The sequence below is a fragment of the Oryx dammah genome, unplaced genomic scaffold, assembly GCF_014754425.2.
Source record: "Oryx dammah isolate SB20612 unplaced genomic scaffold, SCBI_Odam_1.1 HiC_scaffold_25, whole genome shotgun sequence".
NCBI lineage: Eukaryota > Metazoa > Chordata > Mammalia > Artiodactyla > Bovidae > Oryx > Oryx dammah.
In genome coordinates, this window is record NW_024070209.1 from 98,981,611 (window position 1) to 99,003,364 (window position 21,754).

The 21,754-nt window shown below is 50.8% G+C and overlaps 2 protein-coding genes across 2 annotated transcripts; one reads left to right on the top strand and one right to left on the bottom strand.

Annotated features, from left to right (window-relative positions):
• Positions 1–1,563: 1,563 nt before the first annotated feature.
• TOR1B (torsin family 1 member B) lies at positions 1,564–10,229 on the top strand. Its single transcript, XM_040225367.1, has 5 exons — positions 1,564–1,840; positions 2,508–2,773; positions 4,678–4,853; positions 7,787–7,914; positions 8,369–10,229. The coding sequence occupies exons 1-5, from the start codon at positions 1,642–1,644 to the stop codon at positions 8,608–8,610; spliced, it is 1,011 nt and encodes a 336-aa protein (XP_040081301.1). The 5' UTR covers positions 1,564–1,641; the 3' UTR covers positions 8,611–10,229.
• A 1,963-nt stretch (positions 10,230–12,192) lies between these two features.
• On the bottom strand, positions 12,193–20,054 carry TOR1A (torsin family 1 member A). Its single transcript, XM_040225368.1, has 5 exons — positions 19,808–20,054; positions 18,918–19,183; positions 16,143–16,318; positions 15,914–16,041; positions 12,193–12,779 (listed from the first exon to the last, which is right to left on the bottom strand). The coding sequence occupies exons 1-5, from the start codon at positions 19,986–19,988 to the stop codon at positions 12,529–12,531; spliced, it is 1,002 nt and encodes a 333-aa protein (XP_040081302.1). The 5' UTR covers positions 19,989–20,054; the 3' UTR covers positions 12,193–12,528.
• Between the last annotated feature and the right edge of the window lie 1,700 nt (positions 20,055–21,754).

Sequence of the window (21,754 nt, forward strand, 5' to 3'; positions counted from 1 at the left end):
TCCAGCTTGTGCTTCATCTAGCCTAGCATTTCGCATGATGTAGTCTGCATATAAGTTAAATAAGCAGGGTGACAATATGTAGCCTTGCCGTACTCCTTTTCCTATTTGGAACCAGTCTGTTTTTCCATGTCCAATTCTAACTGTTGCTTCCTGACCTGCATACAGATTTCTCAAGAGGCAGGTCAGGTGGTTTGGTATTCCCATCTGTTTCAGAATTTTTCAGAGTTTTTTATTACCCCCCACCAAAACAGAGGCCTTCCCCTTCCAGTCTCTGTCTAGTTCTCCATTCTCACCAGCTTCCACCATGTGACATACTTTCAGTTCCCCAAAGTGCACATCCTGCATAGTCTATTCTCTGCATAGCACACTCTACTCCTTACTCTTCACTTGGTCAACTCTTTTGAGTCTAGACAAACTCCTTCCCTGCTCCATGGCCCCTGAGCTTCAAAGAGCTCAGCATGGACCCTCACCCACTGACTGCCTCCCCTAGAGGTCCAGAGGGTAGGGGCATCCCCCTCTACTTCCTTGCTGTTTCCCAGCATCCAGCAAGGAGCTGGCCTTGTAGCAGCTCAATGGAAGAATGGACTTCTGGGTTGGACCTCGCACGGCTGCCTTGCTGTAGCCCCAGGGCTCAGCCTGGGGTCCGCAGTCCAGAGCGCTAAGCAACTGTTTCAGGAAGGCAGGTGGGTGGGGAGACTTCACAAACGCTCAAGATAACTCCAGGGGAAGTGAAAGAAGGGGTGACAAAGCAAAGTGTGAAAGATCTGGGAAGAAAACGAAACAGTAGAAGTTAGGCATGGGTTTGAAACAGAAGCTAACCACTCCAGGATTGTTGCCTGGAAAATCTCACGGACAGAGGAGCCTAGCAGGCTCCAGTCCATGGGATCGCAAGAGTCGGACACGACTTAGAGACTAAACCACTACCTTCACCAAGCGAGTCCCTAGACGGCTTTTCTAGATGGTCTTTCCAGTGGTCGTGTATGGATGTGAGAGTTGGACTATAAAGAAAGCTGAGCGCTGAAGAACTGGTGCTTTTGAACTGTGGAGTTGGAGATGACTCTTGAGAGTCCCTTGGTCTTCAAGGAGATCCAACCAGTCCATCTTAAGGGAGATCAGTCCTGAATATTCATTGGAAGGACTGATGCTGAAGCTGAAACTCCAATACTTTGGCCACCTGATGCGAAGAACTAACTCATCTGAAAAGCCCCTGATGCTGGGAAAGATTGAAGGTGGGACAAAGGGACGACAGAGGATGAGATGGTTGGATGGCATCACCGACTGGTTGGTCATGAGTTTGAGTAAACTCCGGGAGCTGATGATGGACAGGGAGGCCTGGCGTGCTGCAGTCCATGGGGCTGCAAAGAGTCAGACACTAGCGAGCGACTCAACTGGACCAAGCTGAGACGATTTTCCTGCCACTCACAAAGAAGGCGGCACAGAGCCACGCCCCTGAACGGAGACGGCTTTCGTGCCACTCACAAAGATGGCGACACGGAGCCACGCCCCTAGCCGATGAAGCCGTCCTATGGGGTGGGCGGACCTGGAGGTCGGAAGTGACGCATACCGGAAGTCCATCCCACCGCTCGGCCGCCTGGGTGGCCCGGCTGCTGCGAAGGCGGTGGCGGCGGCACTGTGTGGGCTATGCGGCTGGATCCGCGGCTTGGGGGCGCCGCGGCGCTGCGGCTGCTGCTGGCGGCCCACGTGGTGGCGGCATTCGAGCCTATCACTGTGGGCATCGCCATCGGGGCGGCGTCGGCGCTCACCGGCTACCTGTCTTACAAGGACCTGTACTGCCGCTTCGCCGAGTGCTGCCGCAGCGAGCGGCCACTCAACGCGTCGGGTACGGCGGGGCTGCCCTGGAGGGGCTCGCGGGGCGCGGGAGACAGGACCCTCGCGGGCGTCAGCGCCCCCGCACCCCGCGCTCACCCTTGGATGGGGTAGGAGGGAGAAGAGGTGGGGTTTCGGTCCCAGCTGCAGCCTCGGAAGCCGTGTCTTCGGAGAGATCCTCCGGATCGTGGGGCCGCGGGGGGGGGGGGGGGGCGGGGGGGGCGGGGTCTGCCCAACTTCCTCCCTAAAAGTTTGCATTTCTTGGGAGGACGGTAAAAAGAAACTGAAAAAGCAGCCGCCCTTCTGTGCCGTGTCGACCCTGTTAAGTACCTTTCAGATGTGCAGCGTCCTCCCCGAAAGCCCACATGTGACCCTCGGTTTTCTTCCAAGCCGGTAGGGGTGGCTGGGGGAATAGTAAAGCAGCCCAGTCGAGAGGGCCAGTCCTTGGATGAGCGAACACGTTTAGCTTCCTTCTCCAGTCCCTTTACTTGGAAGTGGCCTCGTGTGACCGCAGCCCCGTGGTTCCGCCTCAGTGCCAGCCCTGGGGTTTGGCAGAGATCCCGTGCTGGACCACTTTGCGAACCTGTGCCTTCCACTTTGGCCAGCTGGGGCGAGCACTGCTCTTCCGGTGCGTGTTTAATGTCTATTTTTCTCTCTTGTTCTCTGGCTGGCTCCTGCAGCCCTGAAGCAGGACTTGGAGGAGAAGCTGTTTGGGCAGCATCTGGCCACAGAGGTGATTCTCAAGGCGCTGACCGGCTTCAAGAACAACAAAAATCCGAAGAAACCACTGACTCTCTCCTTACACGGCTGGGCTGGCACAGGCAAGAATTTTGTCAGCCAAATTGTGGCTGAAAATCTTCACCCCAAAGGCCTGAAGAGCAACTTTGTCCACCTGTTTGTGTCGACCCTGCACTTCCCTCATGAGCAGCACATAAAACTGTATCAGGCAAGAAATTGTTATCCCATCCTCCGGCTTCTCCGACTGGTCTGGGTGACCTGTTCCCTGACTCCAGCCTCTGTTTCTTTCTTTGCGCTGCAGTAGCCCCAGACCCCACTGGTTTAAGGGACAAGTCCCCTACCCTGGTGACCCTTTGCCATTTGCAGTTCTGCAGCTTTTGCCTCACCAATTCCAAAATAATACAGCGGGTGTGGGTGTGCTCAGTCGCTAAGTCATGTCCAACTCTTTGCCACCCCATGGACTGTTGCCCACTCGGCTCCTCTGTCCGTGGCATTTCCCAGACAAGAATACTGGAGTGGGCTGCCATTTCCTTCTCCAGGGGATCTTCCCGATCCAGGGATTGAACCCGAGTTTCCTGCATTGACAGGTGGGTTCTTTACCACTGAGCCACCAGGGAAGCCCAGTACAGCGGGGTGATGCTCCATGAAAAGACGGAGCCAAGAGCGGGAAGGTGACGTGCCCCCCGCAGTCTTTGTGACCTTATGACAAATGAGAAACTGGCACCCAAATCTCCTGTCTCCCAGTCTGCAGGGTAGCTGTGCTGTGCAGTGGGTATGTGCAACATCCCCGTCCCAGCCCTTGGTTAAGTGAAACAGACTCAAATGGCTTTATTTAAGGCTCCCTTGGGAATTCCTTGGTGGTCTCGTGGTTAGGACTCCATGTTTTCACTGCTGAGGGCACAGGTTCAATCCCTGGTCAGGGAATTAAGATCCCTCAGGCACAGCCAAAAATGAAAAAATAAATTCCTGCCTATGATATAGCTTCAGCTTGGCCTCTGCATTTAAGCAGCGAGGACCAGAGGATTTTTTTTCCTCCTCAGTAGCAGTTTTTCCCCTTGCTCCTCCCGTCCTTCATGCTCTTGGCATTGTATTGTTAACTTGTCCAGCAGGGCTCTTGTTTAAATGGACATCCTGTATTCCTACATCCTTAGTGTTCCTACTTCGTGTTAGGTGGGGACTGAAATAAGGAATAGAAACTGAACAAGGATGTAAAGGGGATATTTGCCACATAAACAGTAAGACAGGGAAGACAGCCAAAAAGAGAATGATTTTCTTATTTTCCAAATTCTTTCATAAATTCCTAGAAATACAGGCACACATGCTTGTCGTGAAATGTCATCTAGGTCAGCATCTTTGTTCACTACACTTGTAACACCATTACAAGGCACTGGGTTTGGACATAGCGCTGGTCTTAGTCTAGTTTCTTATTCCTCAGTATGTCTAGTAAAACTGAGATTTCCTTCCACAGTGAGATGAAAATTATCGGTTGGTTACCAGTGAAACGATAAATATTCTTATACTTATTCTTAAACATATCTTATACTTCTTATACCTTTAAAAAGTTGCATTGGGTACTTCATTGGAGTTAGGAAAACACTTGTTTGCCTTTTAGCACCCATCTCTCTGCTGGTTTCCGTCCCCCCCCTTTTTTTCTTTCTTTTTTTAAAATTTAATTTTTTTTTTTTAAGTTTTTTTAAATTTATTTATTTGGCTGCACTGGGTCTTAGTTGCGGCATGTGGGATCCAGTTCCCTGACCAGGGATCGAACCCTGGCCCCCTGCATTGGGAGCACAGTCCTAGCCACTGAACTACCAGGGAAGTCCCTAAAATTTAATTTTTAAAAAATTTATTTAATTGGAGGCTAATTACAATATTGTAGTGGTTTTTGCCATACATTGACATGAATCAGCCATGTTCCTCCCACTTTTTATAGATGAAGTTTTGGAAAGGTAGTTACCCAGTGAGTGCAGGTTAGGATGTGGTTTTTGTTGTTAAACCCCAGAGAGCTCTGATTTTTCACCTTCCTGAGCATGAAGAACAGCGTAGCACTTCTCCCCTGGGCACACCCTTTTGAGTCCCCGTGGCCCATTTCTTCTTTTATGGTTGGTCCAGGACCAGTTACAGAGGTGGATCCGGGGTAACGTGAGTGCTTGTGCGGGGTCCGTGTTCATATTTGACGAGATGGATAAGTTGCACCCGGGAGTCATTGACGCAATCAAGCCATTCCTAGATTACTACGAGCAGATTGATGGCGTATCTTACCGGAAGGCCATCTTCATCTTTCTCAGGTCAGTGGGAGGTGTTTCTTGAGTGGGGATGTACCGAGCCCTTCATTTTCCCAGGGCTAGAAATGTGAGGGGGACAAATGTGCCAGCCTGGCAAAAGTAACTTGCAGACTTCTTCCAGGTTGCTGGTGTCAGCATGGCACTGGGCAGGGGCAGGAGGAAAGGAATGAAGGAAATTGTTACTGATAATAGGCCGTTCGCTACCTACACATGTCATCTCTGGGGCTGATAAAAAGTCATAGTGTTGCACACCAAGTTTTTTTTTAAAGGTCAGTTTTCATTCCAATTTCAAAGAAAGGCAATGCCAAAGAATGCTCAAACTACCACACAGTTGCACTCATCTCACATGGTAGTAAAGTAATGCTCAAAATTCTCCAAGCCAGGCTTCAGCAGTACATGAACCGTGAACTCCCTGATGTTCAAGCTAGTTTTAGAAAAGGCAGAGGAACCAGAGATCAAATTGCCAACATCTGCTGGATCATGGAAAAAGCAAGAGAGTTCCAGAAAAACACCTATTTCTGCTTTATTGACTATGCCAAAGCCTTTGTGTGGATCACAAGAAACTGTGGAAAATTCTGAAAGAGGTGGGAATACCAGACCACCGAACCTGCCTCTTGAGAAATCTGTATGCAGGTGAGGAAGCAACAGTTAGAACTGGACATGGAACAACAGACTGGTTCCAAATAGGAAAAGGAGTACGTCAAGGCTGTATATTATCACCCTGCTTATTTAACTTCTATGCAGAGTACATCATGAGAAACGCTGGACTGGAAGAAACACAAGCTGGAATCAAGATTGCCAGGAGAAATATCAATAACCTCAGATATGCAGATGATACCACCCTTATGGCAGAAAGTGAAGAGGAGCTAAAAAGCCTCTTGATGAAAGTGAAAGAGGAGAGTGAAAAAGCTGGCTTAAAACTCAACATTCAGAAAACGAAGATCATAGCATCCGGTCCCATCACTTCATGGGAAATAAATGGGAAAACAGTGGAAACAGTGTCAGACTTTGTTTTTTTGGGCTCCAAAATCACTGCAGATGGTGACTGCAGCCATGAAATTAAAAGACGCTTACTCCTTGGAAGAAAAGTTATGAGCAACCTAGATAGTATATTCAAAAGCAGAGACATTACTTTGCAGACTAAGGTCTGTCTAGTCAAGGCTATGGTTTTTCCTGTGGTCATGTATGGATGTGAGAGTTGGCCTGTGAAGAAGGCTGAGCGCCGAAGAATTGATGCTTTTGAACTGTGGTGTTGGAGAAGACTCTTGAGAGTCCCTTGGACTGCAAGGAGATCCAACCAATCCATTCTGAAGGAGATCAGCCCTGGGATTTCTTTGGAAGGAATGATGCTAAAGCTGAAGCTCCAGTACTTTGGCCACCTCATGCGAAGAGTTGACTCATTGGAAAAGACTGTGATGCTGGGAGAGATTGGGGGCAGGAGGAGAAGGGGACGACCCAGAATGAGATGGCTGGATGGCATCACGGACTCAATGGACGTGAGTCTGAGTGAACTCCGGGAGATGGTGATGGACAGGAAGGCCTGGCGTGCTGGGATTCATGGGGTCGCAAAGAGTCAGACATGACTGAGCGACTGAACTGAACTGAGAAAACATTTTCAGTTCGTGAGGGCAGGTGCATTTGTTTTTTCTTTTTCTTTGTCTAGTAACACAGTAAATACTCCTTGATTAAAAATAAACTTTAGAGAAATATCACAAACTGATTCCATCTTAGAAAACTCACAGTGTTTCCTGATAATAAGTGACATCAGTAAGAAGTCATTACACGCCTTTAATACATATAGATTGGTTTATGTATTTGGCTGTAAGCTGCATAGAAACTGAAAAGGAAAAAAAAAACTGAACTTAGAGCAGGTCCGTTTCCTGATTAGACTGTCTTTTTCTTGAAATTGATTGTTACTGGAGTCGAGTTGGTTTAGTGCTGTGTTAGTTTCTGTGGGAGTTTGTTGGTCGTCGCTTAGTCGTGTCTGACTTTGCGACCTCAAGAACTGCACCACGCCAGGCCTCCCTGTTCTTCACCATCTCCCGGAGTTTGCTCAGACTCATATCCATTGAGTCGGTGATGCCATCCAACCATCTCATCCTCTGTTGCCCCCTTCTCCTCCCGCCCTCAGTCTTTCCCAGAATCAGGGTCTTTTCCAATGAGTCAGGTCTTTACGTCAGATGGCCAAAGTATTGGAGTTTCAGCTTCAGCATCAGTCCTTCCAGTGAATAGTCAGGACTGATTTCCTTGAGGATGGACTGGTTGGATCTCCTTGCAGTCCAAGGGACTCTCAAGAGTCTCCTCCAACACCACAGTTCAAAAGCATGAATTCTTCAGTGCTCAGCTTTCTTTATGGTCCAACTCTCACATCCATACATGACTACTGGCAAAACCATAGCTTTGACTAGATGGACCTTTGTTGGCAAAGTAATGTCTCTGCTTTTGAATATGCTGTCTAGGTTGGTCATAGCTTTTCTTCCAAGGAGCAAGCGTCTTTTAATTTCATGGCTGCAGTCACCATCTGCAGTGATTTTGGAGCCCAAGAAAATAAAGTCTGTCACTGTTTCCATTGTTTCTCCATCTATTTGCCATGAAGTGATGGGATCAGATGCCATGATCTTGGTTTTTTGAATATTGAGCTTTAAGCCAGCTTTTTCAGTCTCTCTTTCACTTGCATCAAGAGGCTCTTTAGTTCCTCTTCACTTTCTGTCATAAGGGTGGTGTCATCTGCATATCTGAGGTTATAGCAAAGTGTTATATACATATGTACACTGTTTTTTAGGTATTTTTACCCATCTAGGTCACCACAGAGTATTGAGTAGAGTTCCCTGTGCTGGACAGTAGGCTCTCACTAGTTATCTTTTATATACAGTAGTGTGTATATGTCATAGAGAAGTCAGTGTGTGATTTTAATCTGGTTTCTTTGGCAAACTCAGCAACGCAGGCGGAGACCTCATAACTAAGACGGCCCTTGACTTCTGGCGGGCTGGGAGGAAGAGAGAGGACATCCAGCTAAAGGACCTGGAGGCGGTGCTGTCTGTCGGGGTCTTCAATAACAAACACAGTGAGTCTCCCTGAGTGGGTGCCCTCCACCTGGCCCACAGCATCACCCTTCTCTTTCTCTCTCTCTTTTTTATTTTGACTCTGCGGCTTGTGGTTTCTTAGTTCCCCAACCAGGGATCGAACCCGTGCCCTCTGCAGTGGAAGCTCAGGTCCTAACCACCAGACCGCCTGGAAAGTCCCAACTGTCTCTCCCTTTCACAAAACCACAGAATCCGCTCACCCCTGTAGCTTGGCTGAAGTAGGGACTTTTTTTGGAGGGCATGCTATTCTAGAAGCCAGTTAGTGGGGGTAGCCAGCCGACCCTTACATCAGGCTTGACCAGAAGCGAGTCTTGAGGGCCGCAGACGTGGGGAATGTACTGGGGCGGGGATGAGGACAGGCCCTGTAGGAGCCGCATGCTGGCGGGCTGACAAGGACGGAAACGGCAGGAAACCCAGCTGTGCCCTGTTTCCCAGGTGGCCTGTGGCACAGCGGCCTGATAGACCGGAACCTCATCGACTACTTCATCCCCTTCCTGCCCCTGGAGTACAGACATGTGAAGATGTGCGTGCGGGCGGAGATGAAGGCCCGCGGTTCCGCCATCGACGAAGACGTTGTCATCCGAGTGGCAGAGGAGATGACGTTCTTCCCGAAGGACGAGAAAATATACTCAGACAAGGGCTGCAAGACCGTGCAGTCACGGCTGGATTTCTACTGAGCCCTCGGCAGGCGGGCTGAGACGCGACCGGGCGCCCAGCAGACCTGGGGCCGGGCCCGAACAAGCACTTTGAAGACCTACTCGGGGTTTGCACGTTTGCACCTGTGGACGCGCGGGATCCGGAAGGTTCTAAGGGTTGATTTGTGAAATGACGCTCCGCTGTCGAGTGGACTTGTTTTGCAACATGATGGCAACGCAGCTGTTCATCACAGTTGGAAATGAAGTTTTGAAATCTGCCTCCCCCACACACTTAACTGACCTTGACACAAGTGCCTTGAAAACAGAGGCCAGGGATTCTTTCTGACCCAATGGTACCCACACCCCAGAAGCTGAACTGAAGTTCAGGGGCTAATGAAAGCCAGGGAGCATTGGTTTCCACCTGCCAGAAACACTCTTCAGCTCTCGTTCTTTTTCTTTTACAGAACACGTTCACCAAGATGAAGTATTTTCAGGTAACATTGGTGGCACTTTCCAGCACAGATTGTCCAGTGGGAGAACCCAGGCCGAGCACACGGCTGGGTGAACCGTCAGCTTGTGGGGTGGGGGCTCCGTGCCAGGCCCCTGCGGCCCTGCGGAACGGGCAGGACCTCTCCTTCTGTCCGTGGCTTTGCTGCTGTTTACAACCCTCGTCATAGGATTCCATCTCCAACTGTCACTTGGTGTTGACTGCAGCCTTTCTGGTACTACTGCTCCTCCTGAATTTCAGCCATGGCTCTGGGTCCCACCAGCCATCTCATCTCTAGAGATGGATCACAATGCAGCCGTTGGCTTTGAGTTTGAGTCCTTGGTTCCCATGGTGGAATGTTTGTTATAGTTTACATGTCGGTCAGCTTTTCACTTGACTCCACAGAACCATTTGAAATCCGCAGAACCCCATCTTTCTCCACAGATGACATGTGCCAACTGGACGATCAGCCTGCATTGCCAAAGAGAAAGTATTGTACACTAGAAATGCTTGAGTTTTCAAGGATATGGCTATTTTTAATAATGTTTTTACTTGGGAATCTTAGATAATGGAGAAACGAAACGTTGCTTTTTTTAAAACATGGGAAGGAATAATTGCCTATTTCTTTATCAGATGCTCTTAAAACAGACGGTCTTGGCTGGTCCTGGGTGTCATCTAAGAATGATGTCCTTTATGGTGGTGCCAGGCTGCACTGCCCTGGCCTTGGGGAAGTAAGACTTTGATTCCAGCCAGTGTGAATCGCTCTATCTTGTGGTTGCAGTGCAACTGAAGACACATAATGAGAACATGCAGCTTTTATATATATATAAGATGTGGCAGAATGAATGTTCCTACAGCATGGCTGTGCCTTATAGAGGATCACACTTAGTCTTTAAAAAATGTCAAGGTGAGGCTTGGAACTTTTAGTATGTGTCCTCAAGTTGGATCTAAGTTAAATTTATAACCTTTTGGGTTTCTGGTCAGGAGGAAATAAGATTTCTTGTTTACAGTGATGCAATAAACTCAAGACGTGTTGGCTACCTTTGAACTGCTGTTACTGACTTGTAACTTGAAAAGGCCACAGATGCCCACGGCCCAGCCTCCTCACCCCACGTGAGACATCGACAAGCTTGGACTGACCTACTGAATGTCAAATAATAAGGCTTAAATTTTATCATGAGATGCCACTTGCAGATTTTTTTTCTGGCTTATTTGGGAGCTCTGAAGTTTGAGCCGAGGAAAGGCTCTTTAATAAGTTGGGTGAATTAGGCTTACTGGACACACTGGTTGGCTGTCTTCACATCGTTTACCTTAAAGGGTGTTCAGTACGAAGTTAAACTGGGTTAGATGATGAGTCACACCCCAGCTAATTTTTGTAGATGTAAGTACCATCAGAAAGAGCTGGTCTTACTTTATTTTTTGGCTGCACTCCATGGCACGTGGCACCTTAGTTCCCCCACCGGGGGTCAGAGCCACACCCCCTGCACTGGAAGGCAGATTCTTAATCACTGGATCACTGGGGAAGTCCCAAGCTGGTTTTCTTTCAAACAGATATGCTCTAAAATTAATGCAGGCAGGAAAGCGAGGCCCTAAAATGTGATTCACAGCTGCCATTCTGGACCTAAAGTGTGGCCGAGCTCAGACCAGGAAACCTTGCCTGGTCTTCCTGCCCAGAACCTGGAAATAACGAAATCCTTGTTACCTTAACCAGATCTCAGCTTAATCCCTCAAGCTGGGCTCTTCAGTGAGTTATTTGTTCACACTGGCTCTTGCCAGGACCGAGGAGGGAGCCCTTTCTAGCAAATTGAAGCCCTCTCCGCCATCAGGTCACCCCTTCCCGTTTCCTGGCTGGAGGTGCGCACCCGGGAGCCTGCCCTCTCGTAAGGGCCCCAGGTCACTGCTGCCTCCACTTCTCCCCACGCAGCCTCATCTGGAAGACTGCAATTTCTAGGTGAGTCAGGGGACCCTAGTGTCCCCTAATAGGGACTTCCAAGGGCTGGGGGCTTCAGATGAATGGATAGCCCCAATCCGTGACTCCTGGGGACACAGCAGGCCAGCTTCAGGGCAACATCAGGAACTTTCCAGTGCTCAGGGGTGCCTTAGGGGGCCTGGGTGGCCTTAGTTCCTATACTGGGTGTGTAGCCCTGAGGCGGGGTCCCCCCGTTTTCTGTGCCTGCTAAAGACCGCCCCTGTGAGCACTGCAGACACACCCACAGGAGCCCTTGTAGGCACACGTGTGTGCACAGTACAAGGTATTTAGGCCCCTACACTGCTCTCGCTCCTGCCTGGCTTCTTAGTGGGGGCTAGGTCTCCAGACTTGAATGAACTTCACAGCTGGGAGTTGGAAGCTCCGTGAACCCGAGACACTGGACACCCCAGAGAACTGAGCAGAGCCGGAGCCACCCGGATCCTCAGCTGTGTCACGTTCCTCCCCATTTTGGCCTGGGATGCACTGTTAGGTCTCAATTCACAGCTCAAGCACACAAGGTAGGGCCTCGAGGTGTTTTTTTTTTTCCCCACTTAAAAAAAAAATGTATTCACGAATCATACTGTAAAGTGGCAGCATTTGCATTTAACAAATTTAACACCGTGCTCAGCATCATGGGGGAAGAAGCCAAGCTTTCCTAGAGGTTTGGGGAGTTCTGATTAAACATGATGAAAATGAGTAAAAAAATAGGAAAAACCGTATTTTTATGAAAATTTGGCAAAACCTGCCACTGAGTGCATGACTCATTCAGGAATGGAAAGCAGAGAGGAGCCTTTTCAAAGCTGACTGACAGGCAAGCGATAGGCTTGCAGACACTTCTTTGCAGGAAATTCTGTTTCTAGCAAATTGTTCACAGTGTTACTAAGATCATTCACAGTGTTACAGTTCACAGTGTTACTGTGATGAACACTGCGGAAGGACACTTGGGCCTTCTCTATGACGGGCCTGAGTGTGTCTGTCTTCTATCTAAGGCCCATCGCCCTTGTGATGGTCATCCCGTGACAGGTGTGCTTGCTGCTCCAGCCTCAGGCCCCAGTCATGCCACCCTAGAGGACAGACTGCGGGCGGCAGGCGTGGGCATTTAGGCAGTAGTGACATACGGCGTACGTTGTAACGATAGGAAATTACGAAAAAACACACAAGTCAACAATTTAAGAGTCTGAAAAGTTTCTCATAATGTTAAAAACCATTTTAAATAAAAATTATCACATTTTTCAGTAAAACTGATTCATCCTTCCTTGAAACAGAAACACCTGAAATTAAAACATGATTTTTAAAAAAAAAATCATGAGCCCTGGCTTGGCTGGGCTGGGCTGGGCTGGGAGCTGGCTCCTCCCCTCCTCTGCAGGCCCTGGGGGCTGTTGTCCTGCATCCGTCACTGACAGCCTGTAGGTTTTGCTGGATGAAAAAATAATGCCCGGAAAGTGCCTGTCCTGTCACACAGGAAGAATTCATTTTACTCTCTTCCAGGACTGCTCTGGCGCCATCAGTCATCGTAGTAGTAATCTAACTTGGTGAATACGGTTTTGCAGCCTTTGTCGGAGAACACTCGCTCCTCTTTGGGGAAAAATGTCATTTCCTCAGCCACCCTGCTCACAATGTCCTCGTCCACCTCGTAGCCTCGGGACTGCATTTCGACTCGGATGCACATCTTCAGGTGTTTATATTCCAGTGGGAGGAAGGGGACGAAATAATCGATGAGGTTTCGGTCAATTAAGCTGCTGTGCCAGAAGCCACCTGGGAAAAAGAAAAAGGTGCTGTTTCATCCACTGTAGGTCCGCCCATCTGCACGCACCCGGCTGGGTGTCGACCACGAGGTGGAGCCCCGTGCCTGCCCTCAGCCAGGACTGGTCTGAGCAGCAGGCAGACTAACCAGTGAGCTTGCCTGGCTGGTCAGCAGCCGATGACAGGGTGGCGCCACGGTGGGCGGGGAGGCCTCTCAAGACCTCAAGCGGGAAGGAGGCTCACCGGCCGTCCCCGGACAGACAGGCCATGCAGGCAAGGGACCAGAGACAGGCTGGCAGGTTCACAGAAGGGGAAGGTGACGGGAGTTCCCGGGGAAAGACCAGCCTCTCGGAAATTTGCAACTGGCTGGGGTTCCCGTGGCTGGGTCAGTGACAGGGTGCACACTCACGGCTGCCGCCTCCGTGTCCAAACCCTCCAGAGCGTTTGGGGGACCAAAAGCTAGAGCCCCAGTAACGTGTGAAGACAGCGCTGTTGCGGCTGCAGGGTGGACACGGGTCCTCCCAGACCCCCGGCCTCTGGACCCCCGACTCCCTCCTTTGAGGTGAGCCAGCACCGCTGGGTCCCAGCCTGAGGTTCTTCAGAACTGTCCCCCTTCCGCCCTCCCGCTTCCGTCCTGTGCCGTAATCCCGGGCTGGCTCTGCCGCCCTTCCCACCCGGGTCTTCCCCGACGCTACCAAGCGCTTCTCTGACACCACCAGGAGGCCCTAGAGTTCACCCCGGTTCTGACGGCGCGGCACCCGGAGACGGCCGGGCGCCGCCCCACGAGGCAGCCCCCCAGCCCCTGGCCGGAAGTTCCGGCTGTCCCCTGTGCTGCTGAGGGCCCGACGCCGGCCCTCCTTGGGTTCAGTTTCTTTGTAAGTGGAGCTCATGGAACTCAGAGAAATCTTTTATGACTACAGACTGCCGGTTTATTATAAAAGGATATGACTCAGGACCAGCCAGCTGGAGGAGACGCAGGGGGCAAGGGATGTGGGAAGGGGCGTGGAGCTCCCATGAACTCTGAGCTCATCACTCTCCCCAAATCTCTGTGTCTTCACCAACCCGGAGCTCTCCAAACCCTGTCCTTTAGGGTTCTTACAGAAAATTCTCTACATAGGCACGACTGATTAAATCACTGCCCACTGGCGACTGAGTTAACCTTCAGCTGCCCCTCCCCTCCCCAGGGGCCTGAAAGGGTGGGAGACTGAAAGCTCTAACTCTCCAATCCAGGGCGGTTCCCCTGGGAAGCGACCCCCACCTTAGGTATTCTCCAAAAGTCACCTCACTTAACAGACTCCGGGTGGCTGAAAGGGCTTGTCAGGAACATCAGGACACCTTTATGGCTCTCACCACTTGCAAAGGCCAAGGCCTTTAGGAGCACTGGGCCAGAAAATGTGGACAAAGGCCAGACACACGTTTCTTACTGTCAATCACGGCATCACAACTGGGGTTTATTCTTTTCCTGCCCAACGACTTTGCGCACAGCAGGGTCTCAGTAAACATCTGACTGCCTGGATGGGTTGGAGTCTGTGGCTGTGGGAAAGAACCAAACTGAGTGCTGGGCAGTAGGCCTGCAGCAAGTGGGACAGCCCTGGCCAGTCTCCCGAAGCCCTGCCGGACTTGCCTGAGGCTGGGGACGGAGCACAGCCAGGCAGACGCTGACCTGCCTCCCAGGTTCACAACGGAGGAGCCGCCCGTCAGCCAGTAAACAGACGACCCCCGGTAGTGCCAGGGGTTGTGAATGCTGAGTTGGGGCCATCAGGCAAGGAGGGCACAAAGCTAATCAGCCAGGGAGTCAGGACAACCAGAACCCCCAAACAGAAGAGACCCCTGAAGAGTGCTCAGCTGGAGCAAATGACTTTGAGAGCGCTGGCGACCACTCCCTGGTCCGTCCTCAGCCTGACAGATACTCCCCCACGTCCCCACCCAAGGGCACTGGGACTTCAGCCGCCTGCTCCACACCTCTGCTCCCAGGCCTCCAATGGGTCATTTCCCCTGCTCCCTGCAAACCTGCTCCCCCTGGAGGCCGCCCCCTGAACGAACGGGGCGGGGCGGGGCGGGGCCGGGAGGCCCTGCCAAGTGCTCAGACCAGATGCTCAATTCGTTTCTCATTCCCACAGCCCTTTAGGAAATCTCATTGCTTCTACCTTCAAAATGCACGCCAGGCCGCCGTGACCGGCCACCCGTGCTGCTGCGGTGCCGCTCGCCTGGCCGAGCCACCAGCACGTGCCCCTGCGCTGCTGCAGCCGCTCCTCGCTGGCCACCCCCCCCCACCCCCACTGCCGCCTTCAGTTTGTTCTCCACCTGGCAGCAAGGCAGTCCTGTTAAAACTAGGTCTCAACAGGGCAGTCGGCCCAAACCCTCCAAGGACTCCCTTTTCCACTTGCAGCCGAGCCCTGCTGTGGGTCCCCACGCCTTCCACTGTCTGCAGCCCACCCTCCTGCTCTTCTCCTGTGTTCCTCTTCAAGGTCCAGGCACTCTCCCACCTCAGGGGCCTCGCGTGTGCTCTTCCCTCTGGTGCACTGCTTTTCTCTCGTTTCCACATGGCTCCCTCACTCCTCAGGTCAGCTCAGATGTCACCCTCACCTGAGCCTTCCCTCACCACTCTATTTAAAACTGCAGCCCTTCCTTGTCAGGCTGTTCCTCCGGGGCACAGACCCTCAGAGTTCCATGGCAAGGCAAGAAAGCAAGGGGCCTGAGGGCCCATCTCCACCAAAGCCTCCCCGGTAGCCTTCCTTGTTCCACCATCTGCTTCGATTTAACTGAAGGAAACAGGAAACAAATATTTAAGGTATTGAGGATCAACGAAGTTCCTCTTTCTTGAGTGAGTAAAAGTCACCTGGAGTGTGTTTACACAGATTCCCTCAGGAGTTCAGACCTCAGTAGGCCTGGGGAGGAGACCAAGAATTGGTCCCAGGTGATGGGGAGGCTGTCAGTCTACAACAGGGATGCAGGATCATGAATGGGGCCAGGGGAGGGGTTTGGTGGCAGGAGCAGATAACCCCATTTAATGTGCTTTCTTTTCTTTCGCTGCGCTGCACTGCATGTGGGATCTTACTTCCCTGACCAGGGTTCGAACTCACGGCCCCTGCATTGCAAGTGTGGAGTCTTAACCACCAGACCGCCAGAGCAGTGCCCCTACTTACTGTTCTTGTTATTGAAGGCCGACACAGACAAGGCATGCTCCATGTCTTTGAGCTTGATTTCTTCCCTCTGCTTTCCACTTCTCCAGAAATCTAAAGCCACATCTGTGATCCTTTCTGCTCCAGCATTGCTGCGGGACAATTCCAGTGAATAAGGACTGGGGTGTTTCTCCCCGAAACCCCCAGGGCTGGGGCTCAGAGCTCTTCAACCATGTCCCGGCCCCGACTTTACCTGAGAAATATGAAGATGGCTTTCTGATAGGAGACCCCATCCAGGTTGTCGTAATAGTCTAGGTAAGGCTTGATGGCGTCTATGAGGCCGGCGTGCATCTTGTCCATTTCATCAAATATGAAGATGGACCTTGCACAGGCACTCACGTTGCCGCGAATCCACGACTGTAACTGATCCTGAGTGATAAGGGGGAAGCCAACAGAGATTCTCAGAAGTGCGACTGACACAGCCGGGGGGAGCACTATTAACATGGCAACTGGGGTCTACAAAGGCTGCATTTACAAGGGCTTACTGTGTGCTTCCCGCAGTGCTGAGAACTTCAAAGTTCTTCTGTTCCTCACCACAACCCCACAGAGTGGGCATCATCATGCCCATTTTACAGATGAGAAGACCGAGGCACAAAGAGCATAATCAACCGAGGTTCCAAAATTTCCCCAATGTTACAAAATTGGGCTGTAACAGAGTGAAGATCTGAACCCCACCCTGCCTGATTCCAAGGCCCCACACCCTGATTATAATTCTTGTCCTGTGACTTGTCACATGGATGCTACATTGCTAGTCCTCTGTCATCAAAATGAACATGTTAAAACATATCCTGTGGACACCAGCCTTCTTGGGAGAAAGCAGAGACCGAGCAACCTCTTCCCTGATTAAGTCCTTGGAAGAGCCTGGAGAAGGGCTCTAACGTTTCGAGAAGGGTAAGGAGACCTCAAGAGCACACGTGCTCGAGGATGAGTGTGGGAAGGCAACATTCCTGAGTTTCTGAAACAGTGCCTGGAGACTGCTGGAATAAATCTGCTTAAATGGAACATTCCCTACGAACATTATGTAGGTACTTCTTGTATTAAGCAATCAAGATGAGAAGGAGAGAGGACCCTTTTCATCAGAAATCTGAGCTATGGTTTTTCAAAATGCTTTCCTAGATGTTTCTCCCTACGATAAGGAGAGGGCTTCCCAGCTGGCTCAGTAGGTAAAAGAACCCGCCTGCAATGCAGGAGACACAGGAGACCTGGGTTTGATCTCTGGGTCAGGAAGATGCCCTGAAGGGGGACACGGCAATCCACTCCAATATTCTTGCGTAAAGAATTCCACGGACAGAGGAGCCTGGCAGACTCCAGTTCATGAGGTTGCAGAGTCAGACACAACTGAAGCAACTAAGCACACACACAAGGTTAAAAGAAAGAGTTAGCTATTCGTTTCTGAGGAAAATTCTGGAAGTTATGATATAGGTCTTGACTTCTTATGATCTGGAGTTTTGCTTGGCTACTGAGACCATGCGTACAGTGTTCCACGGGTGCCTATTAACCAAAGCAGTAACTTTGCTCTGTTCGTGCAAAGTCACTTTAGTCGTGTCTGACTCTTGTGACCCCATGAACTGTAACCGATCAACTCCCCTGTCCATGGGATTCTCCAGGCAAGAATACTGGAGTGGGTTGCCATGCCCTCCTCCAGGGGATCTTCCCAACCCAGGGATCGAGCCCGTGTCTCTTAGATCTCCTGCGTTGGCAGGTGGGTTCTTTACCACTAGCACCACTTAGGAAGCCCAACTCTGCTCTGTAGATATGAACTAACCTCTATTTAAAGAACCTCAGGAGAGTTGGAGTGACTTGAACAGGCCACAGAGTGAGTCACTGTTTAAACGAGAATTCCCTCAGGTCTGGCGGGCTCTAGCAGCCAAGGCCTTCCATTCTGTTCCTCCCTCTTACAGACAACAGAGAGTGTACATGGAGCACTCACTACAGGCAAGACCCTGTTCTAAGCACGGTTCACCCGTTTTATTGTGATCTTCCAAAACCCCTCAAAGCAGTTAACTACTGCATTTCCTATTTCACAGACCAGGAAACTGAGGTGTAGGGAGGTTATGTAACTTGCTCAGTCACACAGCTATTAAACAGCGAAGATGGAATGCTAACTAGGAAGAGCAACTCGTCCCTATTTGCCTGGAACTCTCCCAGTTGTAGCAGCGAAAGCCTCACATCCCAGGAACTCCTGGGCAGTGACCCTGATGCTCATGCAAGTTGAAGGGAAAAATGTGTTTACACAGGTGAGACCAAAAAAAAAAAAAAAGGCAATAGTTACCAATGATTTGAACGCTCATGTGCTGAACATCATGTTACATACTTGACAGGTTTAAGACCTCAAGAAATTCTTAGACTTCCCTGGTGACACAGTGGTTAAGACTCCCAGCTTCCACTGCAGGGGGTGGCACGGGTTCAAACCCTGGTCAGGGAACGAAGACCCAACATGCTACGTGGCATGGTCAAAATTTTTTTAAAAAGAAATTCTCACAACTGCCATTTGACAGATGAAGAACCTGAGTCTCAAGAGAAGTCAGGTGACTCTCCCAACATTACACAGCTGATAGGTGGGAGCCTGGGGCTCAAATTCAGGTGTGTCTGCCCCAGAAGCCAGGCTGTTAAATCAGTGAGTTCAAGTATAAAAGCAAACTTTAAGCCTCCCTAGAAATGTTTTCCCTTTTATAAAACATGTTAGATTTGAAGAGCTTTAACCAGGATTTGATTACGTCCATCTCTAAGATCCTACCACACCACTTACTGAGTACCACCCACAGCCTGTTTTCAGAAACCAGCTTTGATGGGGTCATTGCTTCTGCCATCTCCAACCCTCTGTAATTTCCACACTTTTTAAAGGGTAACGGCCACGTGTGGCTATTTTCAGGGCTCCTTTCAACACAGAACATCCAAATCCCATCCCCCAACAAAGAAATCCCAAAGCCAGCATCATCCCTAAAGGATTCCAAAATTCGGCCCTTGCCTTATACAGGGTGATGTTCGAGATGTGTGGGAAGTGCAGCGTGGCCACAAACAGGTGGACATAGTCACTGTTCAGCCCACCCTCGTAGATATTCTCCGCGATGATTTTGCTGACAAAATTTTTGCCAGTGCCTGTCCACCCGTGCAGGGAGAGGGTGAGAGGTTTCTTGGGCTTCGGGTTGCTGATGAAGCCAGACACAGCATTTAAGATGACTTTCTTTGCAAGATGCTGTCCAAAGAGCTTGCTGTCGAGATCCTTCTGCAACGCTGAGAAAAAAAACAAAGCCAGTCAGGCGGGGAGTAGGGGGACTCACCTGGCAAAACGTAGCCCAGTTTACAGGCTCACGCAAAGCCAGCAAAGCCCGCTAAGCTCTTCCAAGCGTTTACTGGGACGCAGACATAGGTAGGCACTCGGCCCAGGTGACCCGTGAGTCCAGGAGGCCCTCCCTCTGCAAGTCCTGCCACACTTTCGGATGAGACCCCTGGCTCCAGTGCCTCCGCCAGCAGCGCGAGCTCACCCCGGCCCTGTCCCTCCCCACCCGAAGGCCGGCAGGAAAAAAAGGGCAGCGTAATTCGGCTCCGCTGCTCTGCGTTGGCAGAACCCCACCAGCCTTCCCGTCTCCGGCGAGGAGCGAGCAAGAAACTGTCTAGAGGAAGTTTCCGATCGTCCACCCGCCCGCTTTCTGCAGCTGGCATCCGCAGGTCTCAGACCAAAGTCCGGTCGGCCTGCGGTCGTGGCCCAGGAGCCAGGCCCCGTGCCGCACGCCGGTTCCGGGTCTGGGCGCCCCCGCCACCCCTCGGCTGGGCACTGCCCGGGCTTCCGGGCCTCCTGGCTGCCCCCCGCCTCTGACCCCCTTCCCTGCTCAGGCACCAGACCTCGGCCCATCCTACCTTCCCGGCTGAGGCTCCGCTTCGGGCTGCAGCACTCGGCGAACAGGCAGTAGAGGCGCGGGTAGGAGATGTAGCCGGTGAGGACGCCGGCCAGCGCCAATCCCAGGCTGATGGGCTCCACCGCCCGCACCGCCAACGGCGCCAGCAGCAGCAGGCCCAGCGCGGCCCGCCCCAGCTTCATGCCGGGACCCGCGCCGCCCCGCGCGTTCTCTCGCCTACCGCCGACCGGCGCCGCCACCAGACCGCGCTTCCGGTTCCTCCCGCCGGCGCCGCCATTCTTCAAAGGGGCGGATCGCCTCCGACGTCGGCGGCCGCCATCTTTGTGAAGGGCAAAGCCCTTTCCTGCTTTAGGCGCTGGGGTAGTTGGAGGGGCCAATTTTTTTTTTTTTCTTTTCCTCTTTTTAGTAAAACTTGCTTTGGGGTAAGTTTTGCATGGGCTTCCCTGGTGGCTCAGACGGTCTGCCTGCAATGCGGGAGACCCGGGTTCGATCCCTAGGTCTGGAGATCCTTTGGAGCAGGAAACGACAACCCACTCCAGTACTCTTGCCTGGAGAATCCCACGGACAGAGGAGCCTGGTAGGCTACTGTCCATGGGGTCGCAAAGAGTCGGACACGACTGAACGACTTTACTTACTTACGTTTATAGAAAAGTTGAGAGGACAGTACTGAGAGGTTCCATATTATCACACCCTGGCACGCAGTTTCCTCTATTATTTACATCTTACATTAGTAGGTTTTGTTGTTGCTGTCGTTAGTTATGTTGCTGCTGCTGCTAAGTCGCTTCAGTCGTGTTTACATTTGTTAAAATTAATGAGCCCATGTTGAGATACTGTAATTAAAGTTTTTTATTTCCTTGTTGTTTAGCCGTTCAGTTGCTTTTTTTTGCGACCCCAAGCCAGGCTCCTCCGTCCATGGGATTTCCCAGGCAAGAATACTGGAGTGGGTTGCCATTTCCGTCTCCAGGAGATTCCCCCCAGCCAGGGATCCAACTCGTGTCTCCTGTTTTGGCAGGGGGATTCTTTACCACTGAGCCACCTAGGAAAGCCCTAATCTTTTGTAGGATTCTCAACTATTGGAATTTGATGGTCTTCTTATGATTAGATTGGAGTTATGGGTTTGAGGGAGGAATATACTTCACAGATACTATTTTTATACCATCAGTACATATAATTAACATGATTTATGACTGTTGATGTTGACCTTCCTCACCTGGATAAGGCAGTGTTGGTCAGGTCTCTCCCAGGTAACAGTTACTTCCTCTCATTCATTCATTCATAATTTTGAGGATCTCCTATGGACTAGATCCTGGGGATTAAAGAAAAAAAAATGAGGTGCAGGTGAATCCTGCATTCACTGACCTTGCATTTGAGTGAAGGGGAAGAAAAGGAAATATCTTACAGATGAGAAAACAGGCTGCAAGGCAAATGGATGTGTCCAAGGATTTAATAAAGAAGCTGAGAGCAGGACTCAGATCCGACTCCAAAGCCAAATGTCACTAACCACAGGATACCTGACTTAAATCAGCCCAGGAGCCAACCAACCTGTTCTCTCCTCATCACAACCTGTGTACCTGCCTCACAAAAAGCGACACCACAAGTGGCACCAAACCTGACAGCTCGAAGCTCGGTGCCTATGCCAAAGGAGGAAAACCCCTCTCAGGGGCTGAACTTGGCTTCTGAGTTGCCCAACCCCAGAGCACATGATCTGAGTCACTGCTGGTGCAAGGAGACACAGAACAAATAAGGCTGGGTCCATTTCATATTTAATATTTAAATGCTTAAAATGATAGAAATTACTTTTTCTTTTTTTTTAATAAAAAGAAACATAACTGTAAAAGTCAGAAAATACTAGTGTTCCTTTAATCTTACTTTCAGCTGGATCCACAGTGAAAAGTGAAGGAGGCATTTCTGAATCTCACTCCAGATATTTGAAAACAAGAGCCAATGA

What these genes read in the sequence shown, in the direction of transcription:
- TOR1B (XM_040225367.1), top strand. Translation starts at nt 1,642, where the DNA reads ATGCGGCTGGATCCGCGGCTTGGGGGCGCCGCGGCGCTGCGGCTGCTG. An exon ending in GCGGCCACTCAACGCGTCGG is followed by an intron (nt 1,841 to 2,507) that starts GTACGGCGGGGC and finishes TGGCTCCTGCAG; the next exon opens with CCCTGAAGCAGGACTTGGAG. An exon ending in GCCATCTTCATCTTTCTCAG is followed by an intron (nt 4,854 to 7,786) that starts GTCAGTGGGAGG and finishes TGGCAAACTCAG; the next exon opens with CAACGCAGGCGGAGACCTCA.
- TOR1A (XM_040225368.1), bottom strand. Translation starts at nt 19,988, where the DNA reads ATGAAGCTGGGGCGGGCCGCGCTGGGCCTGCTGCTGCTGGCGCCGTTG. An exon ending in GCGGAGCCTCAGCCGGGAAG is followed by an intron (nt 19,184 to 19,807) that starts GTAGGATGGGCC and finishes TTTTTTTCTCAG; the next exon opens with CGTTGCAGAAGGATCTCGAC. An exon ending in CGAACATCACCCTGTATAAG is followed by an intron (nt 16,319 to 18,917) that starts GCAAGGGCCGAA and finishes CTTATCACTCAG; the next exon opens with GATCAGTTACAGTCGTGGAT.